Source organism: Camelus dromedarius, chromosome 27 (genome assembly GCF_036321535.1).
Source record: "Camelus dromedarius isolate mCamDro1 chromosome 27, mCamDro1.pat, whole genome shotgun sequence".
NCBI lineage: Eukaryota > Metazoa > Chordata > Mammalia > Artiodactyla > Camelidae > Camelus > Camelus dromedarius.
The window spans coordinates 26,214,422-26,235,506 of NC_087462.1; the positions used below are offsets into that span (position 1 = coordinate 26,214,422).

Here is a 21,085-nt window from a genome sequence, read left to right on the forward strand (position 1 = left end):
TGTACAGTATGTTCCCAGAACTTATTCATCTTATAATTGAAAGTTTGGACCCTCTGATCAGATACCTCTCCTTTTCCTCCACCTCCCCCAACCTCTAGTACACAACAATCTACTGTCTGATGCTATTTCAACTTTTTTTTCTTTTCTAAATTTTACACGTAAGTTAAATCATCTGACATTTGTCTTTGTCTGGCTTATGTCACTTAGCATAATGTCCTCTAGGTTATCCATGTTATCACAAATGGCAGGATTTCCTTCTTTTTTAAGGCTGAATAATATTCGTTTATGTATATACAATACATTTTCTTTATTCACTCATCCATCAATGGACACTTAAGCTGTATCTGTATCTTGCCTGCTATGAATAATGCTGAAATGAACATGGGATTGCAGATGTTCTTCGAGATACTGATTTTATATCCTTTGAGTATGTACCCAGAAGTGGGAATTGCTGGATATGAATTATTTAATTTTTAATTAAATTTAACTTCTATTTTGAATTTTTTGAGAAAATTCCATACTGTCTTCCATAGTGGTCGTACCAATTTTCATTCCCACCAACAATGCACTTGCTTTTCCAATTTAGAATTTTGGTGTCCCAATTTACATCTTTTTATATTGTGTATCCAATAACAAATTATTGTAGCTATATTTATTTTTAATACTTTTGTCATTTAACCTTTACATTAAAGTTACATGATTTAAAGTCCACCATTACAATATTAGTGTATTCTGAATTTGGCTATGTATTTACCTTAACCAGTAAGTTCTATAGTTTCATAGGATTTCATGTTACTTTTTTTTGCCCTTTCTTTTCAACTTTAAGAACTTGCTCTAGCATTTCTTACAAGGTATGTCTAGTCGTGGTGAACTCCTTCAGCTTTTGTTTGCCTGGGAATACGATGATCTCTCCTTCAAAGATTCCTAAAGTTCAATTTTGCTGGGCAAAGTATTCTTGGCTGACAGTTTTTTTCTTTTAGCAATTTGAGAATGTCATCCCCCTCTTTCCTGGCTTACAAGGTTTCTGATGAGAAATCTACTGATAGCCTTATGGTGGGGGGTGGGGGTGGGGGGTGGTTTCTCTTGTATGTGATGAGCTGTTTTTCTCTTGCTGCTCTTGGCTTCTCTGGAAAGATGCACTCTTTGGTTTTCTTTTTTGACCGTTTCAGTATGTCTCAGTGAAGTCTTTGCTGGGTTAAACCTAATTGAGGGCCTTTAACCTTCATGTACCTGGATGTCCTTATCTTTCTCCAAATTTGGGAAGTTTTCAGCCATTATTTAAATAAGCTTTCTGCTCCTTTCTCTCTTCTCCTCCTGAGATTTCTATAATGCGGATATTGTTTGGTTTGATGTTGTCCTGTAGGTTCGCTTCATTCCTTTTCATTTTTTTTTTTCTCCTCTGATCGGATAGTTTCAAATGACCTGTCTTCTAGTTCATTGATCCTCTCTTCTCTTGATCAAGTTTGCTGTTGAAGCTCTCTATGGAACTTTAAAATTTTGATCACTGTATTCCTCAGCTCCAAAATTTGGCCTTTTTAATGTTTTATCTGTTTGCTTAACTCATTTTGTTCTGGTACCCTTTTCTTGATTTTGTTAAATTGTCAATCTGTGTTCTCTTGTAGCTCTCTGAGCTTTAGAACAATTATTTTGAACTCTTTGTCAGGCAATTTGTGGATCTCCACTTCTTTGGGATCAGTTACTGAAAGTTTACTGTATTCCTTTGGTGGTGTCATGTTTCCCAAACTCATTGTGATCCATGTAACCTTGTGTATGTGTCTGGGCGTTTGAAGAAGGATTAACCTCTTCCACATTCTATGGACTGATTTTGGTTAGAAAAAAACCTTCAGTTGTGGGTCTGGGCATGCTGGTGCATGCCGGTGCATGCCGCGGCCCTTGGTCTAGTGGTGTGAGGTGCCGAATGTTGTGGCATGTAGTGCCTCTGGGTCTGCCGGGGGGTGCACTGTGTCTCTTCCTTGTTCCTAGCCATCTCCAGATGTCTCAGCTATGCCAGCCTCTGGGTGGGCTGAAATGAAGTGGGTCTTTTGTGCAAGTGCCCTGAAAGTCTGGGTAAGCTGGTCACTCACCCCTTTCTTCTTCTCCCAGCAAAGGAATTATCTTGGGCCAGGGAGCGCCCACTTGGCACGGAGCAGTGTTAACCTGGCACTGAGATGATGCAGGCAAAATGAAACTGTTCTTTCTACCCTTTTTTAAAAATGAAGTTATTCTCAGGCTTTTGGTCCACTGTGTTGCTAAAGCTTCTTAAGTGGACTCCTAAGTGCTCCCAGAGCTATTTTAATTTGTGGATAGCTAATTCTGTTCTTTGTGGGGGGGGGCAGGGGCTTCAGTCTCCTGCTCTGCCATCTTGATAATGTCACTCACCTGTTGTCATACATTATAATTCTAAAAATAATTTAATTTAAACTCAAAACACAACAATTATTGTTTTGTACAATACTGATTCATGTGTATTTACTCACTATATAACTTTTCATATGTTCTTCATTCCCTCCTGCAGTTTCTTTTCTTGTTGTGTCAAATTCCAGTGTAGAGCACAATTTTTCAGTTACACATGAACATACATATATTCACTGTCACATTTTTTTTCATTGTGAGCCTCCACAAGATCTTGTATATATTCCACGTTTCCATATAGTGTCATTTTGTTCCTGCCTGTAGAAACCTCTTTAATGTTTTTTAGAGCAGGCCTGCTGGCAGTCCTTGTCTGAAAATGTCTGTATTTTATCTTCATTTTTGAAGCAAATTTTCACTTCACATAGAACTGTAGGCTCAGTTATTTTCCATAAGCAGTTTAAAGTTGAAATTCCATTGCTTTCTGGGTTTCAACTGTTTCTGATTAAGACATTGGCTGTTAGTTATCGTCTCACTCTTTTGAAGGCACTGTATTGCTCTTCTCTAACCCCTTTCTGATTTTGTAATTGACTTTGTCTTTATGAGCTGTTATTCCATGATGAACCTAAGTGTGGTTTCCTGCTTGCTTGTGTCCACAAGTTGACGTCTATCATCAATTTTAAACAGATTCTAAACGATTATCTCTTCAAATATTGCTTTTGCCTCATTCTTTCTTCTTTTCCTCCAAATTCCAATTACGTGAATGGTAAACCATTTGAGTATGTCTTACTTGACTCTTACCTTTTTTCCGCCTTTTCTTTCTCTTCTTCAGCCTATTTTTTAATGACCCATATCACAGTTCACTAATCCTACATTCTGCTATATCCCCTCTCCTGTCAAACTCATAGGTTGGGCTTTATATTTCACATACTGCATTTTTCAGTTCTAAACTTTCCACTTGATTATTGTTTAAATATTCCAATTGTTTTAAACTTTCTATCCTTCATCTATTTTGTTATTTTCCTCTATTTTAAATATATATTTTTTAGAGTTCTTACCAGCTAACTTCAATATGGGCAACATGTATGGATCTGCACCTATTCTTTTCCTCTTAAATATCAGTCATACAGTCTTGCCTTTTTGCATATCTAGAAATTATTCTGTTGCAGTGCCCTATAGTGTGTCTAGAAGAACCACAGAAGTTCCATGGAAAAGAAGGTTTCCCTTTAATTTCATTAAGTAACTAAGGTGAGTAGCTAATGACCTCAATCCAGTCAGAAACTGAGCTTGATCTTGGATCTGCTGCATGTTTAGTAAGACCCAGTCTCCTTCTGGTATGTTCTTGCTCCTAGATCCTGGAAATACAATCTCTTCAGCCCTAGAAGCTAACAGACAGTTCTGACCTTCAGAAGCTTTCAGCTTTCTTTAGCCTCCTACTTCATTCAGCCTCAAATCTTGGCAAATGTCTTTAAGAGGAAACGCGCTGTGTTTGACATAGAGCTCTTCCCTGGCAGCACTGCAGAATAGAAAGATATTTCAGTCTGTGTTTTAGAAGATTTTGTGCTAGCTCCTCCATTTCTTGTGTAGCCATAGAACTATGAAAATATCCCAAGGTGAAAACTGTGTGCTTTTACAGCCCCTTACTATTACATTTGTCACTACAGCACCAAGCAACTGCTAAAAGGCTGCTGACATCTCTGCCCTCAAGCAGAAGCCCTTTGTCTGAAACAAGCCTAATCTACAGCCTGTCCTCAGATAAACAAAGGGCTGGCAATTATCAAGTTACCTAGGAACAGATTCCCCTTTTCTGTAATTTTACACCATCCAGTCCTTGTTTCCACAGCTCTCTGAATCCTTTAAAATGTGATTTTTGTAGTGTATTCAGTTTTCTTTGGTGGGAGAGAGGGCCAGTGGCAACATATTTCATTTCACTATTACATGAAAGTCCAGTTTTATCAATGCAGGTTTTTGTTTCTTTGGTGGGCTTTTTCTTTTCTTTTTTTGCTTATTGTGTGAAGTTGCACGTTGTTAAATGTTTATTTGCATTTTTTCCATTAATTTTGTTTGTTTCTTTGTCCTTCTTTCTATTGATACTTTCCATTTACCATTTTCAAGATATTTTTTCTGCATAGTAGAAATTAGAACTTATTTTGAGTTATACCACAAATAATGTTTTTCCAGTGTTATCTTTTGACTTCTTTTTTAATAAATTTTTGTTCTTTTTATGTAACTGAATTTTATGGCTTCTGGATTTTGTGAAATAGATTGATAAGTCTTTTCAACTCTAAGTTAACAAGGAATTTATCCCTTGTTTTCATCTAATTTTTGTTTCCTTTTTTTCCTTCCAGTTTTATTACGTAGAATTATTACTTTGACTGCACATACACATTATATTGCACATAAATACATACAAACAGTATACTGCACATTTTTTTAGTTTTCATATATGTACTAATTTTTGTATCTAAGAATGGATTAGATCTTCAGCTTTTTAAACTTACATAGTTATCAAAGGAATAAAGCCAACTACAAAATAAGAAACAACAGAATGTAGTAATCCAATCATAAAGGACAGTCAAATGTGCTTACACATATTCACGAAATCAACATAATAATTAGTTCAGTTGTGTCATTATTATTTTTTTTTAGATTCTTTATATAAATGATGCCATATAGCATTGTTCTTTCTCTTTCCAGCCCACTTCACTTTGAATGACAGTCTTCAGGTTCATCCATATTGCTGCAAATGGCATTATTTTCTTCTTTTTTATGGCTGAGCAGTGTTCCATTGTATAAATACACCACAGCTTCTTTGTCCAGTCATCTGTTGATGGACATTTGGGTTGTTTCCATGTCTTGGCTATTGTAAATAGTGCTGATATGAACATTGGGGTGCATGTGTCTTTCTGAATTTTATTTTTCTCTGGATATACGCCCAGGAGTGGGATTGCTGGATCATGTGGTAAGTCTATTTTCAGTTTTTTTAAGGAACCTCTATACTGTCCTCCATAGTGGCTGCACCATTCTACATTCCCACCAATGGTGTAGGAGGGTTCTCTTTTCTCCATACCCTGTCCAGGATATAATGTTTGTGGACTTTTCAATGATGGCCATTCTGGCTGGTGTGAAGTGATATCTCACTGTAGTTTTGATCTGCATTTCTCTGACAATTAGCAATGCTGAGCACTTTTTCATGTGCTTATTGGCCATTTGTATGTATTCATTGGAGAATTGCTTGTTTAGGTCTTCTGTCCATTTTTGGATTGGGTTGCTTGTTTCTTTTATATTAAGGTGTAGGAGCTGTTCATATATTTTGGAAATTAGTCCCTTATCAGTCACATCATTTGCAAATATTTTCTCCCATTCTGTAAGTTGTCTTTTCGTTTTGTTGATGGTATCCTTAGCTGTGAAAAAGCTTTTAAGTTTAATTAGATCCCGTTTGTTTATTTTTGCTTTTAATTCCAATACTCCAGGAGCTGGTTCAAAAAATATATTGCTGTAATATATATCCACAAATGTTTTGCCTATGTTTTCCTCTAGTTTTATAGTATCTGGTCTTACATTTAGGTCTTTAATCCATTTTTGAGTTTATTTTTATACAGGGTTTTAGAGAATGTTCTAATTTCAGTCTTTTACAGGTAGCTGTCCAGTTTTCCCAGCACCACTTATTGAAGAGATTGTCTTTTCTCCATTGTATATTCTTGCCTCCTTTGTCATAGATTAATTGACCACATGCGTGTGGGTTTATTTCTGGACTTTCTATCCTGTTCCAGTGATCTATGTGTCTGTTTCTGTGCCAGTACCATATTGTTTTCATTACTGTAGCTTTGTAGCATAGCCTGAAGTCAGGGAGCATGATTCCCACAGCTCCATTCTTCTTTTGTAGGATTGTTTTGTCTATTTGAGGTCTTTTGTGTTTCCATACAAATTTTAACTTTTTTTATTCCAGCTCTGTGAAGAATGTCATTGGTATCTTGATAGAGACTGCACTGAATCTGTAAATTGCCTTGGGCAGTATGGCCATTTTAACATTATTGATTCTTCCAATCCAAGAACACAATATACCTTTCCATTTGTTTATGTCATCTTCAATTTCCCTCGTAAGTGTCTTATAGTTTTTGGCATACAGGTATTTTGCCTCCTTGGGTAGGTTTATTCCCAGGTACTTTATTCTTTTTGGCATGATGGTAAATGGTATCATTTCCTTAATTTCCCTTTCTGCTATTTCATTGTTAGTGTATAGAAATGCAACTGACTTCTGCATATTAATTTTGGATCCCGCTACTTTACCATATTCATTGATGAGTTCTAGTAATTTCCTGGTTGCTTCTTCAGGGTTTTCTACGTATAGTATCAGGTCATCTGCAAACAGTGACAGTTTTACTTCTTCGTTTCCAATTTGGATTCCTTTTTCTTTTTCTTCTCTGATGGCTATGGCTAAGACTTCCAAAACTATGTTGAATAAAAGTGGTGAGAGTGAGCATCCTTGTCTTTTTCCTGATCTTAGAGGAAATGCTTTCAGCTTTTCCCCATTAAGTATGATGTTAGCTGTAGGTTTGTCATATATGGCCCTTATTATGTTGAGGTAAGTTCCGTCTATGCCCACTTTCTGGAGAGTTTTGATCATAAATGGGTGTTGAATTTTATCAAAAGCTTTTTCTGTGTCTATTGAGAGTATCATATGGTTTTTATTCTTCAATTTGTTAATGTGGTGTATCACGTTGATTGATTTGCATATATTGAAAAATCCCTGCATGCCTGGGATAAATCCAACTTGATCATGATGTATGATCCTTTTAATGCATTGTTAAGAGTCAATTTGCTAGTAATTTGTTGAGGGCTTTTGAATCTATATTCATAAGTGAAACTGGCTTATAATTTTCTTTTTTTGTGATATCCTTGTCTGGTTTCAGTATCAGGGTGGCCACCTGCCAACATAAATTCCAACAAAACTTCCCATCTATGATTCCTAAACATTGATCCACTGACTAGTGTCAGTCCATAAGTTTCCATTGCTGTGTTGTACAATAAGACTGAGAAAAATAAAGACAACGTAGTGATTTATTAATGAGACCAAATTTATTCAGTTTAAATTATTTGTATTCTATGATTACACATTTAGCATCCATATATTCTGTTTTATGAAATGATGGTGGCATGCGTGCCATTGTTTAACATCCTTACATGGCAAAAAGTTATCAAATCTATGCTGGTCTCCCCAGTTTTGAAAACTACACCCACTCACATGATCAAAGGCTGGGAACCAGTGATAGAAGAATTAAGTACAAGCAACCTAATATGATACATGATATGGAAAACCTCCCCTACCTCAAACACACAAACACACTGAGGTTGGCTCTTTACTTAAATTTCTTAAAACTACATTTCATTCATTTTTTTCTTTTTAAAAACAATGTACACTAATATCAGTTAAGCACAAATTATGTGCAAAGTACTATGCCCGATGGGATACAAAGGTGATTAAGACAGAAAATGGGCCCTGCCCATAAAGAAGTTAAGAGCACTGGGGGGGAGGGGGTTACATTTTGGACTCAACAGCCCTGATTTCAAATCGGAGTTAACTATAGTACCTGCCTATAATTAGTTAGCTATTAAATTATAATTACAGCCACTGAAAAGAAGTATAGAGTACTACTAAAGTATGTACCAGGGGAACTTGACCTGGTCTTCGAGGGTCAGAGGTTTCCATGAGGAAGTGAATTCAGAACTGAGATTTGAAGGATGAATGAGCATGAAACTGCATGAATGGGATACTAGGAATGAAGAGACAGCAGCACAGATAATAGGAACAGTATGTGCAGAATTTGATATGGGAAGCAAAAGGCTATGCTTGAAGAACAGATGGGATGTCAGTGACTAGTGCCCACAAGGACAGGTAGACTCACTAGGTAGATCACTAGGTAGATCAGATGACACTGTATCTTAACACATCACATATGGATTTTGATATTTACTCTAAAAGTAAAGGGAAGCCACTGAATGAACACTGAAACAATAGAAAGATAATGACAGAATCTTATAATGATGGAATCTTATACTTTAGCACTAAGAACCATCTGCTTACAGTCCTAAGCAAACATCATGCTGGTTTTTTTTTTTTTTTTCCATTTTCCTTTATAATGACCTACTCTTCTTCTTCCTAAAGATCCTTGATTTCATAACTTTTAAAACTAACGTAATGGATAACTGGGTAATAAGTGTTATATTAGTTTCCTAGGGCCGCTGAAATAAAAGGCCACAAACTGAGTGGTTTAAAACTACAGAAATCTGGTTCATAGCTCTGGAGGTGACAAGTTTGAAATTGAGATGTATGCAGGGGCATCCTCCCTCTGGAATCTGTAGGGGAATCCTTCCTTGCCTCTTCCTAGCTTCTGGTGACTTGCTGGCAATCTTTAGCATCCCTTGGCTTGCAGCTATGTAAGTCCAATCTCTGCCTACATTGTCACACTGCTTTCTCCCTGTTGCTGTCTTCACATCTTCTTTTAAGGACACCAGCCACACTGGATTAGGAGCCTACCCCACTCCAGTATGACATCATCTCAACCTAACTAATCACATCTGTAACAGCCCTATTTCCAAACAAAGTCACATTCTGAGATACTAAGGTTTAGGACCTCAGCATATCTTTGGTGGGGGCGTGGGTGGAGGGGAGCACAATTCAACCCATAACAAATGCCTACAGAAAAACATTTCAGTAGTAGTAAGCAGTGAAGTCTCCCTCTCATAATCTAAGCCAATCAACACACGATATTCAAACGACCATAGGCCATATTAAGACTGAATATGGGTAGTAAGACATGAGGGGAGATTTCCTTTACATAGAAAAATCTGTGAAGCTGTGCCCCCTGAAATGGTCAAGTGGATTTGCTGCTTGTTGTAAAGCACTGGCTCTGGCTTGTACATCAAAATCCTCTGGGTAATTTTTAAACTGATGCCAAGGCCCAAGGCAGAAACCAGACCAACTGGATCAGAATCTTTGGGGTGCAGCTTAAGATAAGTAAACCCCTTTAACAAGTCCTCAGTTGATTCTTATCAACAACCATGGCTGAGAATTATTCGTGTAAAGCAAGAGCTAGGCAGAGGTAGAGGGCGTATTCATGTGTGATGTGTAAAGACTTTCACTTTCACAAGATGACAAGTTCTAGAGGTCTACTGCGCAACAGTGTGAATATACTTACCACTACTGAACTGTACACTTAAAAACGATTAAGACGGTAAACTTAATATTATACATTTACCACAACAGGTAAAATAATTCAGAAAATCAATTTAAAATTCTTTGCTTTAACATACACAGATATGGTATTTTAATTCTGAGAACAAATTTTATTTCTAAAAGGGTTCTGAATATAATTATTTTATGGGTTCACCAATATAGTAAAACCAATTTTTCGATCAATGAGTATTTCAAAATTGCATGATTTAAATATTTTAGACCCCTTTTTAGTGTCCCAAGTGATCTGGTTTGAACGTCTTTCTTTGTGTATACATATCTCTCTAGGCCTTTCTTCATGGGGCAGCAACAGGTCTGCTGGATGATCCCTGAATCATCAGGCAAAATTCCAGTATGTTATAATACCACTGTAATCCACAACCACCCCAACACGAATACCCTTAAAATCTATCAGATCCTTAAAGAGTCCTGTTACGCAAAATCACCAACTCCTGCTCTCAGATGGTGTCCCTAACGGGTATAGTGCCCCATAAGGGTATTCCCATGAAACCCCAGGAATACTTCTATGAATTATCTCAGTGTAGCATATAACTCTGTGCTACTGTCTCTCCCATTAAGGCTGCAAGCTCTCTGAAAGCTGCGAAAAGTCATATTTATCTTTATATCCCTAGCACCTACTTATAAGCCTGGGCATGACAGTGTATTCAATGAAATGTCAACAAACACATGACTGGATGAAAGATCTCTGTATCCACGTCCACTTCATACACCACTGAATTTTCAAACAGATGAAATGTTTTCTACAGGCACATCATTTGGAAGGATTCACACACACAAAGGGTAAAAAAAAAAAACTGAATTCCACCCCTTTTCTTCTCAAGTGATGTACTCATCTGGAATGAAGATGCAAGTTTTCTAGTCTAATGTTTCCTGGAATTGTAAGCTCTACTGCAGTGATTCCCAGTCAATGACAAATACTTCAGAGAATTTCAAGACCTCCTAGAGATGTCTCAAAGAGAAGTTACTCAATGGTTATTTAAAGAAATGACACTTTCTTTTAAGAAACCCCAAAATATGAATGATCAATGGTAAATGCAATAATTCTGGACAGTGATGGCTCTAACAAAGACAACTGAAAGGAGACAGGGAAGAGAGACTCAGGTTATCTAGATACAGTTAGAAGCAGTAGTCAAGAGATAAAAGTCAGGTTGGGGCCATCAGTCAACTCTAAGGACTTGTTCATTACAAGATTTAACATAACATGGCTCACAGCAAAGGAAACATTGACAAAATGAAAAGACAATCTACTGAATAGGATAAAATATTTTCAAATAATATGAATGAAAAGAGGTTAATAACCAAAATATATAAACAGCTGATACAAATCATTAAAAAGAAAGTTCGTAAGAAATGAGCAGAAGACCTGAATAGACATTTCTCCAAAGAGGACATGCAGATGGCTAACAGGCTCATGAAAAGATGCTCAATATAGCTAATTATCAGAGAAATGCAAATCAAACCCATAAGATATTCCCTCACACCTGCCAGATGGCTATAATCAAAAAAATCTACAAATAGCAAATGTTGGTGAGGATATGAAGAAAAAGGAACCATTGTACACTTGGTGGGAATGTAAGATGGTGCAGCCACTATGGAAGACAGTATGGAGGTTTCTAAAAAAACTAAAAATAGAACTACTATATGACCCAGCAATTCCACTCTTGGATATGTATCTGAAACAACCAAAACCACTAATTCGAAAGGATACATGCACCCCAATTTTCATAGCAGCAATATTTACAATTGCCAAGACATGGAAACAATCTAACTGTCCATCAGCAGATGAATGGATAAAGAAGACATGGTGTGTGTGTGTGTGTGTGTGTGTACACAGTGGACTATTACTCAGCCGTAAAAAGAATGAAATTTTGCCATTTGCAGCAACATGGTGGACTTGGAGGGTATTATGCTAAGTGAAATAAGTCAGAGAAAGACAAATACTATATTTTACTTATAATGTGGAATCTGAAAAATGCAACAAACTAGTATATAACACAAAAGAAGCAGACTCAGAGATAACAGAGAACTAGTGGTTACCAGTGGGGAGAGGGAAGGGGTGAGGGGCAAGATAGGGGTAGGAGATTAAGAATTACAAAGTATTAAGTATAAGATAAGCTATAAGGATATATTGTACAACACAGGGAATATAGCCAGTATTTTATAACTATAAATGGAGTATAACCTTTAAAAATTGTGAATCACTATATTGTACACCAGTAACATATAATATTGTATGTCAACTGTACTTCAATAAATAATATTGAAAAAAGATGACATGGCCCACATTTCCTCTGATATCTCAATATTAATAAATTTATACTTCTATTCAATTGCACATTTTTTGCAAATTTTTAAAATAACTGTATTTTGTTAATATTAAATTATCAGAAGACACAGCACTGTTTTATCAAACTGACTTTTTAAGTCAAATGGCATAGCAGTGGAAGAGCAAAGGTCCTGGAGCTACACTGGATTTGAATCTTGGCTCTGTTCCTTACTAACTATATGACCTTGGGAATATTATTTAACATGTGTGGGTCTCAGTTTCTTGGTCTGTAAATAAGAGATCATGAAAAGTACATATCTTACAGCAGCACTGTGTAACAGAACTTGCTGAGATTTTGCAAATGTCCTATTTTGTACTGCCCAAATCGTAGCCACTAGCCACATGTGGCTATTGAGCATCTGAAATGTGGCTAGTGCAGCTAACTGAAGTTTTAATTTAATTTTAATTCACTTAAATGTAAATTTAAATAGCCAAACATGACTAGTGGCAATGTCTTGGAAAGCAGAGTTTTATAGGGTTGTAAGCATCTTACAGGCTAAGCATTCATATCAATGCCTGGCACAAAATGATCCATAAATGTTCACTATTGCTATTTCCCACCATGTCACATTATAGAAAACTGGTATGCGAGTGTGGATTACCGCTTTCTTCAACGCTTTTCCTAAATTTTGTCTAATTATTCTTCCTACTATTTATAATTCTAGGCTCCTTCTTTCCCCTTCCAGGTGGCACTGGCTTCAGGAAACACCAGACCAGTCTGCACACACAGCCCCACCTCGTCTTGGTGGGCCCAGCACATGCACCACACGTACACTTGCTCTGAAGATTTTGCAGACTGCCAAGAACATACTTGGTTCTGTCTCCCTTCAGATGCTCAGCGCTACCCCCACTCCCAATGTTTTTACTCCTTTTACCAGCATCTTTCAAGTGTTAGTGTATATCCATTTCCTGTTTGGATAACTTATTAAGAGGATTTTATTATCACACCTGACATAACCAAATGACTTAGTCATTCTACACCTTAAAATATCTCATCAGGCTTACAAAGACTACACTGAGTATTTCCATTATCTTGATTTTTTTTTATGAAGTTAGAGTGAAGTCTGGACAGCTTATCTTTTGCTCCCTAGTATATATTAAAAGGCAACCACTCAAGTTCTGGCACATATTTGTTGTCTTCGAAAAGGATACAAACTTTTAATCAATAAGGCCCTGCATGTCTTTTGATATAGCAATACTGCCCTATTTCCAAAACAGTCCCATAATATCAAATTCATTTTTCTTAGCACAAAGACTCCTAGAGCAATCAAAATTGGTAAAGATTTCTTCCTCTTCCTATTGGAGAAGATACAGTTGAGAATATGAGAAAAGTTGTCAGAAGAGAATTGCAAGCTTGAATTCTTCCGCTATCTAAGAAATACAATAGATATGGCCCCTACATTTATAATTCTATATTCTAAAACAGGAAATATGAAGAAATAGGTTAAATAATCTGACATGTACCACTAAGCGAATGAGGAAGGCATAATTAACCAAGTGTAATACCAGAGGAAAGCTAAGGAATAAAGAAAAGATGAAGGCTTTTTAAAAATATATATCTTATCTCAGATACAAACCACTATCAGGTATGAACTAATTTGAGTTGTAAACTTAAAAGAATAAAAAACACAGGAAAGTGGCCTAATGAGCCACAGTCCAGAAATGAACCGGGGTTGGGGGGAGGCTCTTCCTTTTTTCTTTTCCCCAAAACTAACAGCTTTCTATTGAATATAGTTGATTTACAATGTTGTGTTAGTTTCAGGTGTACAGCAGAGTGAGTCAGTTCCCCTCATCTTCTTTTAGCAGGTACAAGCACCCTGTTTCTACAGTAAACTCTTCCTGTCCTGGGACTGCACGTCTGAGCAGTTTTGTTCTCTGGGATTCTATATTCCATTTCTAACAGTGAGAAATTATTTCAGCTGCAAGTAATAGAAACCTTGATTTCCGTTACAAGGAATTTTTTTTTGAAATAAGAGGCAGTCCCAGGAATGGGTGAAATTCAGGTTTGAGTCAGCAGCACAGTAAAACAATTTTGCAGTCTACAGTGGCAAATTCATTCTAAAGCCGAACTTCCTGTGATTGTAACTCTCAACTTTTTAAGTTATGGTCACCTACTTCCAGCAGGATAGGAAGAGCCTCCTCCTAGTCAGACTAAAGGGAAGGACTCGGTCCAGCTAGGCCCAATTTAAGTTTGTACCCATCCCAGAGTACCAGCTGCCAGGGAAATGTCTCATACTAACTGGCTTAGACTAGTCAGGACTCACCTCTGCAACTGGAGACAGAGTCCACTTGTGCAATCACATGAACGGTGGAAAGGAAGTTTCTTGAGCAAAATGAGAGTTCTGGTATGAGAAAAGGAGGAAAGTGATGCAGAACAGGTAATCAACAGAGTGCATCACACTTCTCTCCCACTCCTGACGGACTTGGTATCTAGAGTGAAGTGCTTTCTTCAGCTGGTCACGAAGAGTATGCTTTACTGGCCATAACATGACTTCTACTTTTGGGTAAGGGACTGCTGCTGTGGGGAAATGGATAATTCAAGATGAAGTTAAAGATGCTGAAGAATTATTTTCCTAGCTGAACTCAGGAGTGTTGTGTTGCCCTGTAGCGAGGCATACGGGTACTTCTGTCCCGTGCAGATGCTCCCAAGTGTAGCCCAGGGAAAAACCTGCATAGGGAGGGCCAGAGAGGTGTCTGACCTTCTGCCCTTATGAACATTCACTACCTGAATAGTGCCGGCTACCCTACTGAACAGAAAGGCAAGACAGGATTATTGAAATAAGGTTCTAGAAAGTGGCCACACTGTGAGCACTGTGAAGATACTCAACATAGCAAGATTTGATAGGATGGAGTTTGATAGGCTTGCTGAGGCAGTAAGCACTTGATGTAACAGATCCAGGAAACTCAGAAAGTGAAAAAAGGACAAATCTTTGAAGGACTGAATTAAACACATGGTTTATGGATCAGCATTCTTTCTATGACATCACACTCTCTTCTTTAGCAGTAAAAGCCTACAGTTCCCCAGACGGGATTGCCCAAGAACAAGCTTTCACTCAATTCTGAGGATGGAAAGTAATGTTTTCATAATTTGAATACAAGAGAAAGGATACCTTTCAATACCTGGCATTGCCAAGTTTTAGGGGGGAAAAAAGGTAAGAAAGCTTTGCTGTTATTGGGAAGGGCAGGCAAAGAAGTAAGTTAATTTGATCTTTTCCTTTCTGAGACTGATAAAAAACTGAGCAGTCAATTCTATGTGGTATAAAGAGAAGTTACCAGGACAACAAAAGATTCACTAATATATTACTAGAATTCTTAACGGGTCTGCTGATTTTGAAAAAATCTGTAACAAGTGTATAGGATCCAGTTGCTTGCATGTACTCGCTTAATTTGGTTTAGCATCTTTTTTTCATACTGGGGACAACACTAATGGGCTGCTATGAAGGATTAAACCATACATCTGTGTAGATACGGATGTGTGTGTGCGTGCGTGTGTGTGTGTGCGTGCGTGTGTGTGTGTAAGCGCGAGCGCACGCCTACTTTCAAGCCTACTCACTGGTATGGAGTTGATAGTCAATACATGTTACATTTCTTCCCCCTTTCCTCAACCTGGTCACCAAACTGAATAACGTGCAGCCGAAGCTGGCTTGCACATATTCCTAAATTAAGGGATCAGGAGGCCAACGCAGAGTTTTGTGTCTGAAAACTGTGGAGGGCTCTGCTCCAAAACAAAATTGATTTCCACTTAAGCCGTGTGGATTTGGGAGGACAGGTTCTTGAGGGGAGCGCCAGATTCACGATGAAGCGGTCAGAGGAATGGGATTTCAGAGGGAAATGCAACTGAATCAGGAGGGCACGGCAACCACATCACTTCCTTAAACTCTGGCTTCTCTAGCCTGTAGTTCAGTAGGAAAGTTTTGCTGGAGTACAAAGCTCACTTGTAAAGCGGGCATTTGGTACGTATAGATTAAGACCCTTCAGTGCTCTTATAAATAAAAAATAAGCAAGATCAGTTTTTAAAAACTATCCTAGCTTTCATACAGATAGACTATTACAATTAAATTCTGTTTAGTCTTTTGACAGCCTCCATTTTACAATTTAGTTCCTATATTTTTGAGTTGGTTGTTCTTTCAGAACATGTCATGGGCAGTTGCACTATATCTACTGACACATGCTGGATCCAGATTTCCACAATTAATCCTGACATTATCACATTTCCATTTCCAGAAAGTCTGAAATATTTTCCATTGACATTTCATAGAAATAGAGCTATAGAGCTCTCTCTCAATTTGCAATGGATTACTAAAAAAGCAGGTAGCATATTATACGACAACCATAAAAACCGAGACGAGGCAATAACAACGGATATTCTCTAAAACCCACTTGCATCCCCAGATCATTAGGGACAAGGACTTCTAAGGCACGGGGGGGGGGGGGGGGGATTAGTGCTTCATTACTGCAAGCATAAAATGCCACTTCCTATAATCATCTTTACTTCTTTCAACTGAGATAGAAACTTTCATCTCAAGTACTTAAGGATTTTAGAGCAAAAAGGATCGGTAACATTCCTTTTGGCTCATATCTTTTTGTGTCTTTTCCTTTCTCCTGACATTCTCTTATTACTCCAGATTCTTATTTCTCCAAAAAGGAAAGAGAATAGACTGAATTTTTATCCCTTTGAAATGCCTCATTGGACCCCTTAAAAATCACCTAACTGAAATGAATTTTCATTTATTTTTCAATTTCTCAGTCCCTAAGGAGTACCATATTCTTTAAGTTATTTTAGTCATAATTTAATATTTTAGCTTTGCCTAGCATTGGGATTTCAGATGGCTTAAAGGAGTTTTCAGTTTTTTAAATATAGTGGCCTATGAAGTATGCTTAGCCTTTTGAAAGAGATGCTTTTCAGAGAAATGCCCTAAAATTTTCACATTCCTATCAACTTACACAATTTCAGAGAAGCTTTCTTATAAAATTTACTTTAACAAGGGTTTCCAACATTTTCATTTTAATGGTCTCACCTAGAGACTCTGCCATTTAAATTTCCATAGGGGCCTGATGTTTACAGAAACTTCTGAATCCTGACAACCTTGTTTGTCTGTTTGAAGCTGATTTTTATATGCTGGGTTTTATTAAGCAGAATATAATAAAAGGGCTATTTAACTTTTTTGAAGATTTAGAACAAAATACTGTTACATCACTTGTCTCTTCACTTAAGTGGTAACCTGGAGGCAGGATTTCTCCACCTCAGCATTACTCACATTTGAGGCTGGATCATTCTTTGCTGTAGAGCTGTCCTGTGCAGGGCAGGAAGTTCGGCAGCATCCTTGTCTCACCCACGAGATTGGAATAGCACCCCTCTCCCGCCCTCCCCACCTCCACTACTTCTGACAACCAAAAATATCCCTGGACATAGCCATAAGCCTCTGGGAGGCAGAACAGGTCCAGTTGAGAAGTGCTGCTCTAAGGCATGCTATTGTGTGCATCTTCAAAACCAAATATTCTACAGTAAGCCTCAATCTTTATTTTTACAGAGGAGGCATATAATGTAAAATGAAAACAAGTAGAACCAAAACCTTCTGACAGGGAAAAATATTCTAAAATGTAATCAAATTGAGATTGTAATTATACATCAGTCAGTTTCTGGGCAGCAAGGTCTGATTTCAGCTGAACCTCAGCTAATTTCAAAGTTATTTCTCTATAAAGGGCACCACTCACTTTTAGGTTCGTCCCCAACGTTTCCTTCTTTTCTCTCTGAAGTTCTTTTCTGTAGAGATGGATGCTTTCCTCTGATAAAGCAGCCACATCACCACTACTCTTTTCTTGGCTTGCTTCACACCTCTGCACCGAGCTGCTTTCAACCTTAACTATGGCAGAAGAAAGAGAACCAAGGGTAACCAATTCCTTCTCCAAAGCTAATGCCAAATGATCAATTAGGAAATCCTCACTTCCTAATTTTAGATTTTTGAAGGAACTGTTTATAGGTAGAACTCTGCTGAGATTATGAAGGCACTGGAACAAAACTGTTTGATTCCTGGAATGAAAAAATCAAACACACTATTAGAAAACTCAGAAGAGCACAAAACAGTCATATACAACATACCATAGTAATCAATCAGTCTTCATTTATAAACCCTCCAGTGATGAACAGAACCAATAATGCATGCATGTGGGCACTGATACAATTCAGACTGTAGCAACTAAGTACAGTCGGCCCCATGTTTGGGTGAATCTGCAGATGTGGAATCCACAGATATGGAGGGCAGACTGTACTATGCCATTGTATAGAAGGGGCTTGAGCATCTGTGGATTTTGCCATCCACCAGGATCCTGGAATCAATCCTCTGTAGATACAGAGGAACGACTATATACATATGCTCAATCAACTCAGTTAATATTCATCAGGTTGCTTCCTGATTACATTTTCTCGGAGTAGTAAGATCAAAACTGTATTTTTAAAATTTCATTGTTGGGGAGAGGTGAGAGGAACCCTTAAAATAATTATTAGGCCAAAAACAAACATAAAATTAAAACAGCTTCAGCTCCTAAATGAGACCACCTGTCCACTCGTGCTGTACCAGGTGATGACCTAGACATGTCCCACAATGGTACACAACACTACTGCGGGGATCCCTGTTGGACCACCCCCCTATACACACACACTTCCCTGGACCAATTCCAGCTTGATGTGCATTACCTGGAATAGACTATTAAAGTCCCTTCAAATGGTGTTCTTTGTCTCCAGTTGAAAAGTGTCCCATAGAAACTTCCTGGCCTTTTACAAAAGTACATTTCTGGAAATTCTTTGATTACTTCACATTCCATGTGTTCTAAGAGCCACACCTTCACTGAAGTCAGAGCATAGCTGGGTGATGTGATTTGAAAACAAGTTTCGCGCAATGCAGCGAGAAGTGCGAAGAGATCTTCCGTGTGTTCTACAACAAAAACACGTCACAAGCACTGTCATCAAACCCTGGCCATTACCACATCAAGGGAGTTCTTAAAATTTTCTGATTCGATTAGGTATATGATTAAAAAGGACCTACAAAAATTACCTAGAAGTTTCTTCTTTGGAAACGTCAGCAGGTATTTCCCACTTGAAAGATCTTCTAGACTGAAACAAATTCTGCCACACTGAACGCAACGAGCTTCAGAATAATTACCATTCTCTCTCTCTTTAATTTGTAGCAGCACAATGCAACAAAAATTACTGAACGCTAAAAGTGGTGACAGAGATGTTACAGCAGTAATCATTTGTATACAGTCTTTCTCCAAGGGTTGTTCACAAACAACACTTTCCTCTTTCCCTTCCTCTTCCTCACTACCAACACTCATCTTGATTCTTTTTACCTCTGATCCTATTTCATATGGCACTGGGGAAGAATTCCTACTCAACGTGATCACCCTATTTTGACACTTAATAAGCGGAAAGCTGGAGTTATGGGCTTGATCCATTGACAGCGATAAAGTCACAAGACTTGAGGACCTGTAAAAAATACAGCTCAGTTTAGTCTACAAGCTCATTCTTTAAAATCAAACAGATGATTAAAGGTCATACAAACACAACAAAAAATTTTTATTCTCTCCTTTCCCAGGAATTATCATTTCAAATGTATAGTGTATCAGAAAATTAAGTGTAAAAACCAAACACATTTTTAAAGTTCCTGTAATAGCACTTCTCTTGAAACAGGAAAGCAAAAACACTGTAAATATGCTGGACTTTAGGAAAGTAATTTGTAAGAAAAAGGAAAGGTAAAATAATGCTTGTATTTTATTTTTGAGGTAGATTTTTCTCTTTTCCTCTTAAACATGGGAAAAAGTACTCATTTTTTAAAAGAGTTAATTTGGTAATCATTTAGAATGAAATACCTCTAAAGTAAAAATTGTATTTTGTACTCCTCCAAATGATGTGAATGAAATCTGCATTTTAATACAGAATATCATTTACCCATCAACAATAATATTGTCTTGGATATATTATTTAAACTAATTTCATGTGTTTCTGTTTCTATTTAATATGGCTACCAGAACAGTGAAGGTTACTTATGGGGCATGCATTATACTTCTGTTGGCCAGTGCTATTCCAGGGCATCAAGATGATGTTAGCATGTTAGAATTTACTTACAGCTTCAAAGAAGATGTGGTTTTCACTCCAACAACCAAGCTATCTTCTATTACACGATACCATATCTTCTCTACTAGCTGTTCTGGATCTTGAAAATTGCCTGATAACTTTTCATCAAAGGTATTGGCAGGATTTTCTTCTTTACCACAAAGAGTAACAAGACATTCCTTATAGAAAAATATGTTTAAATAACTGATTACAAAAAAAAAAACCGGCCAAATGTAGCAAGACTAAAAACATAACGTAAAGCAGCTTTAGGCTAGGCATTATGGCAGACATATTTTAAAATACATTAACATCTACAATATATACAATAGATTATACATAATTCACTAAAATAAAATTTATAAAACATATAATTAACTATGACTCAGATCATGAAGCACGACCTGATTGTAAAGAAGGCTCTGAGTATCCAACACAGAGCCAGCGGGGATGGAAAGCTGAAGTCAAGTCCACTTTGAGAAATAATCTGACAATATGTGCCCAAGGCATGCTGAAAACAATCCAGTCTTTGTCAGTGACTTAAACTAAACTTAATAACTGTAAATTTTTGTATGAATAACATTGATTAAACTATCTTTGGACTGCTGATCAATTACAGCTAAAATTTTTTTCTTTAAGTCCAGGCCATACTCATTCATTTCCACACACATGGATTTGTAATACAAATGAAAATAGGAGAAATAGTGATAACTAATAATACACGACACTTATTAAATGTTTACTATATGTCAGGCATTGTTCTAAATGCCATTCACATATCCATTTGTTTAACCATCTCAATAACCCTAATGCCCTAGGTCAGTAGTATTATTTTCTACATTTTCCAGGTAAGGAAAACTGAGGCACAGGGAGGTTAAGTACCTCACCCTCGGACGCCCAGTGAGCAACAGGCAGACCTGGGATCTGAACCAAAGCCAATTGGTTCCAGAGCCCATGATCTATATTAACCATTTCTCTATACTCCTCCTTTATGTGGTAATTACTGAAAAAAAATATGAGTACTTGTACTATAGTGAACTCAACAAGT

At 37.3% G+C, this 21,085-nt stretch overlaps 1 protein-coding gene across 6 annotated transcripts in view; it reads right to left on the bottom strand.

The window, feature by feature from the left end:
- The window catches only part of LOC135319485 (Fanconi anemia group B protein-like), a 57,600-nt gene that overhangs the window by 16,377 nt on the left and 20,138 nt on the right, over positions 1 to 21,085 (bottom strand). For 4 of the 6 annotated variants that reach the window (XM_064480210.1, XM_064480205.1, XM_064480207.1 and 1 more), the window contains 4 exons: positions 20,053 to 20,219; positions 18,983 to 19,413; positions 18,625 to 18,862; positions 17,646 to 17,961 (listed from right to left, as the gene is read on the bottom strand). In XM_064480210.1, coding sequence (XP_064336280.1) covers positions 17,646 to 17,961; positions 18,625 to 18,862; positions 18,983 to 19,413; positions 20,053 to 20,219 — 1,152 coding nt within the window. Of the gene's footprint in view, positions 1 to 7,406; positions 14,273 to 17,645; positions 17,962 to 18,624; positions 18,863 to 18,982; positions 19,414 to 20,052; positions 20,220 to 21,085 lie in introns of those variants that run through there. The other 2 variants (XM_064480209.1, XM_064480208.1) reach the window with 2 other exon arrangements.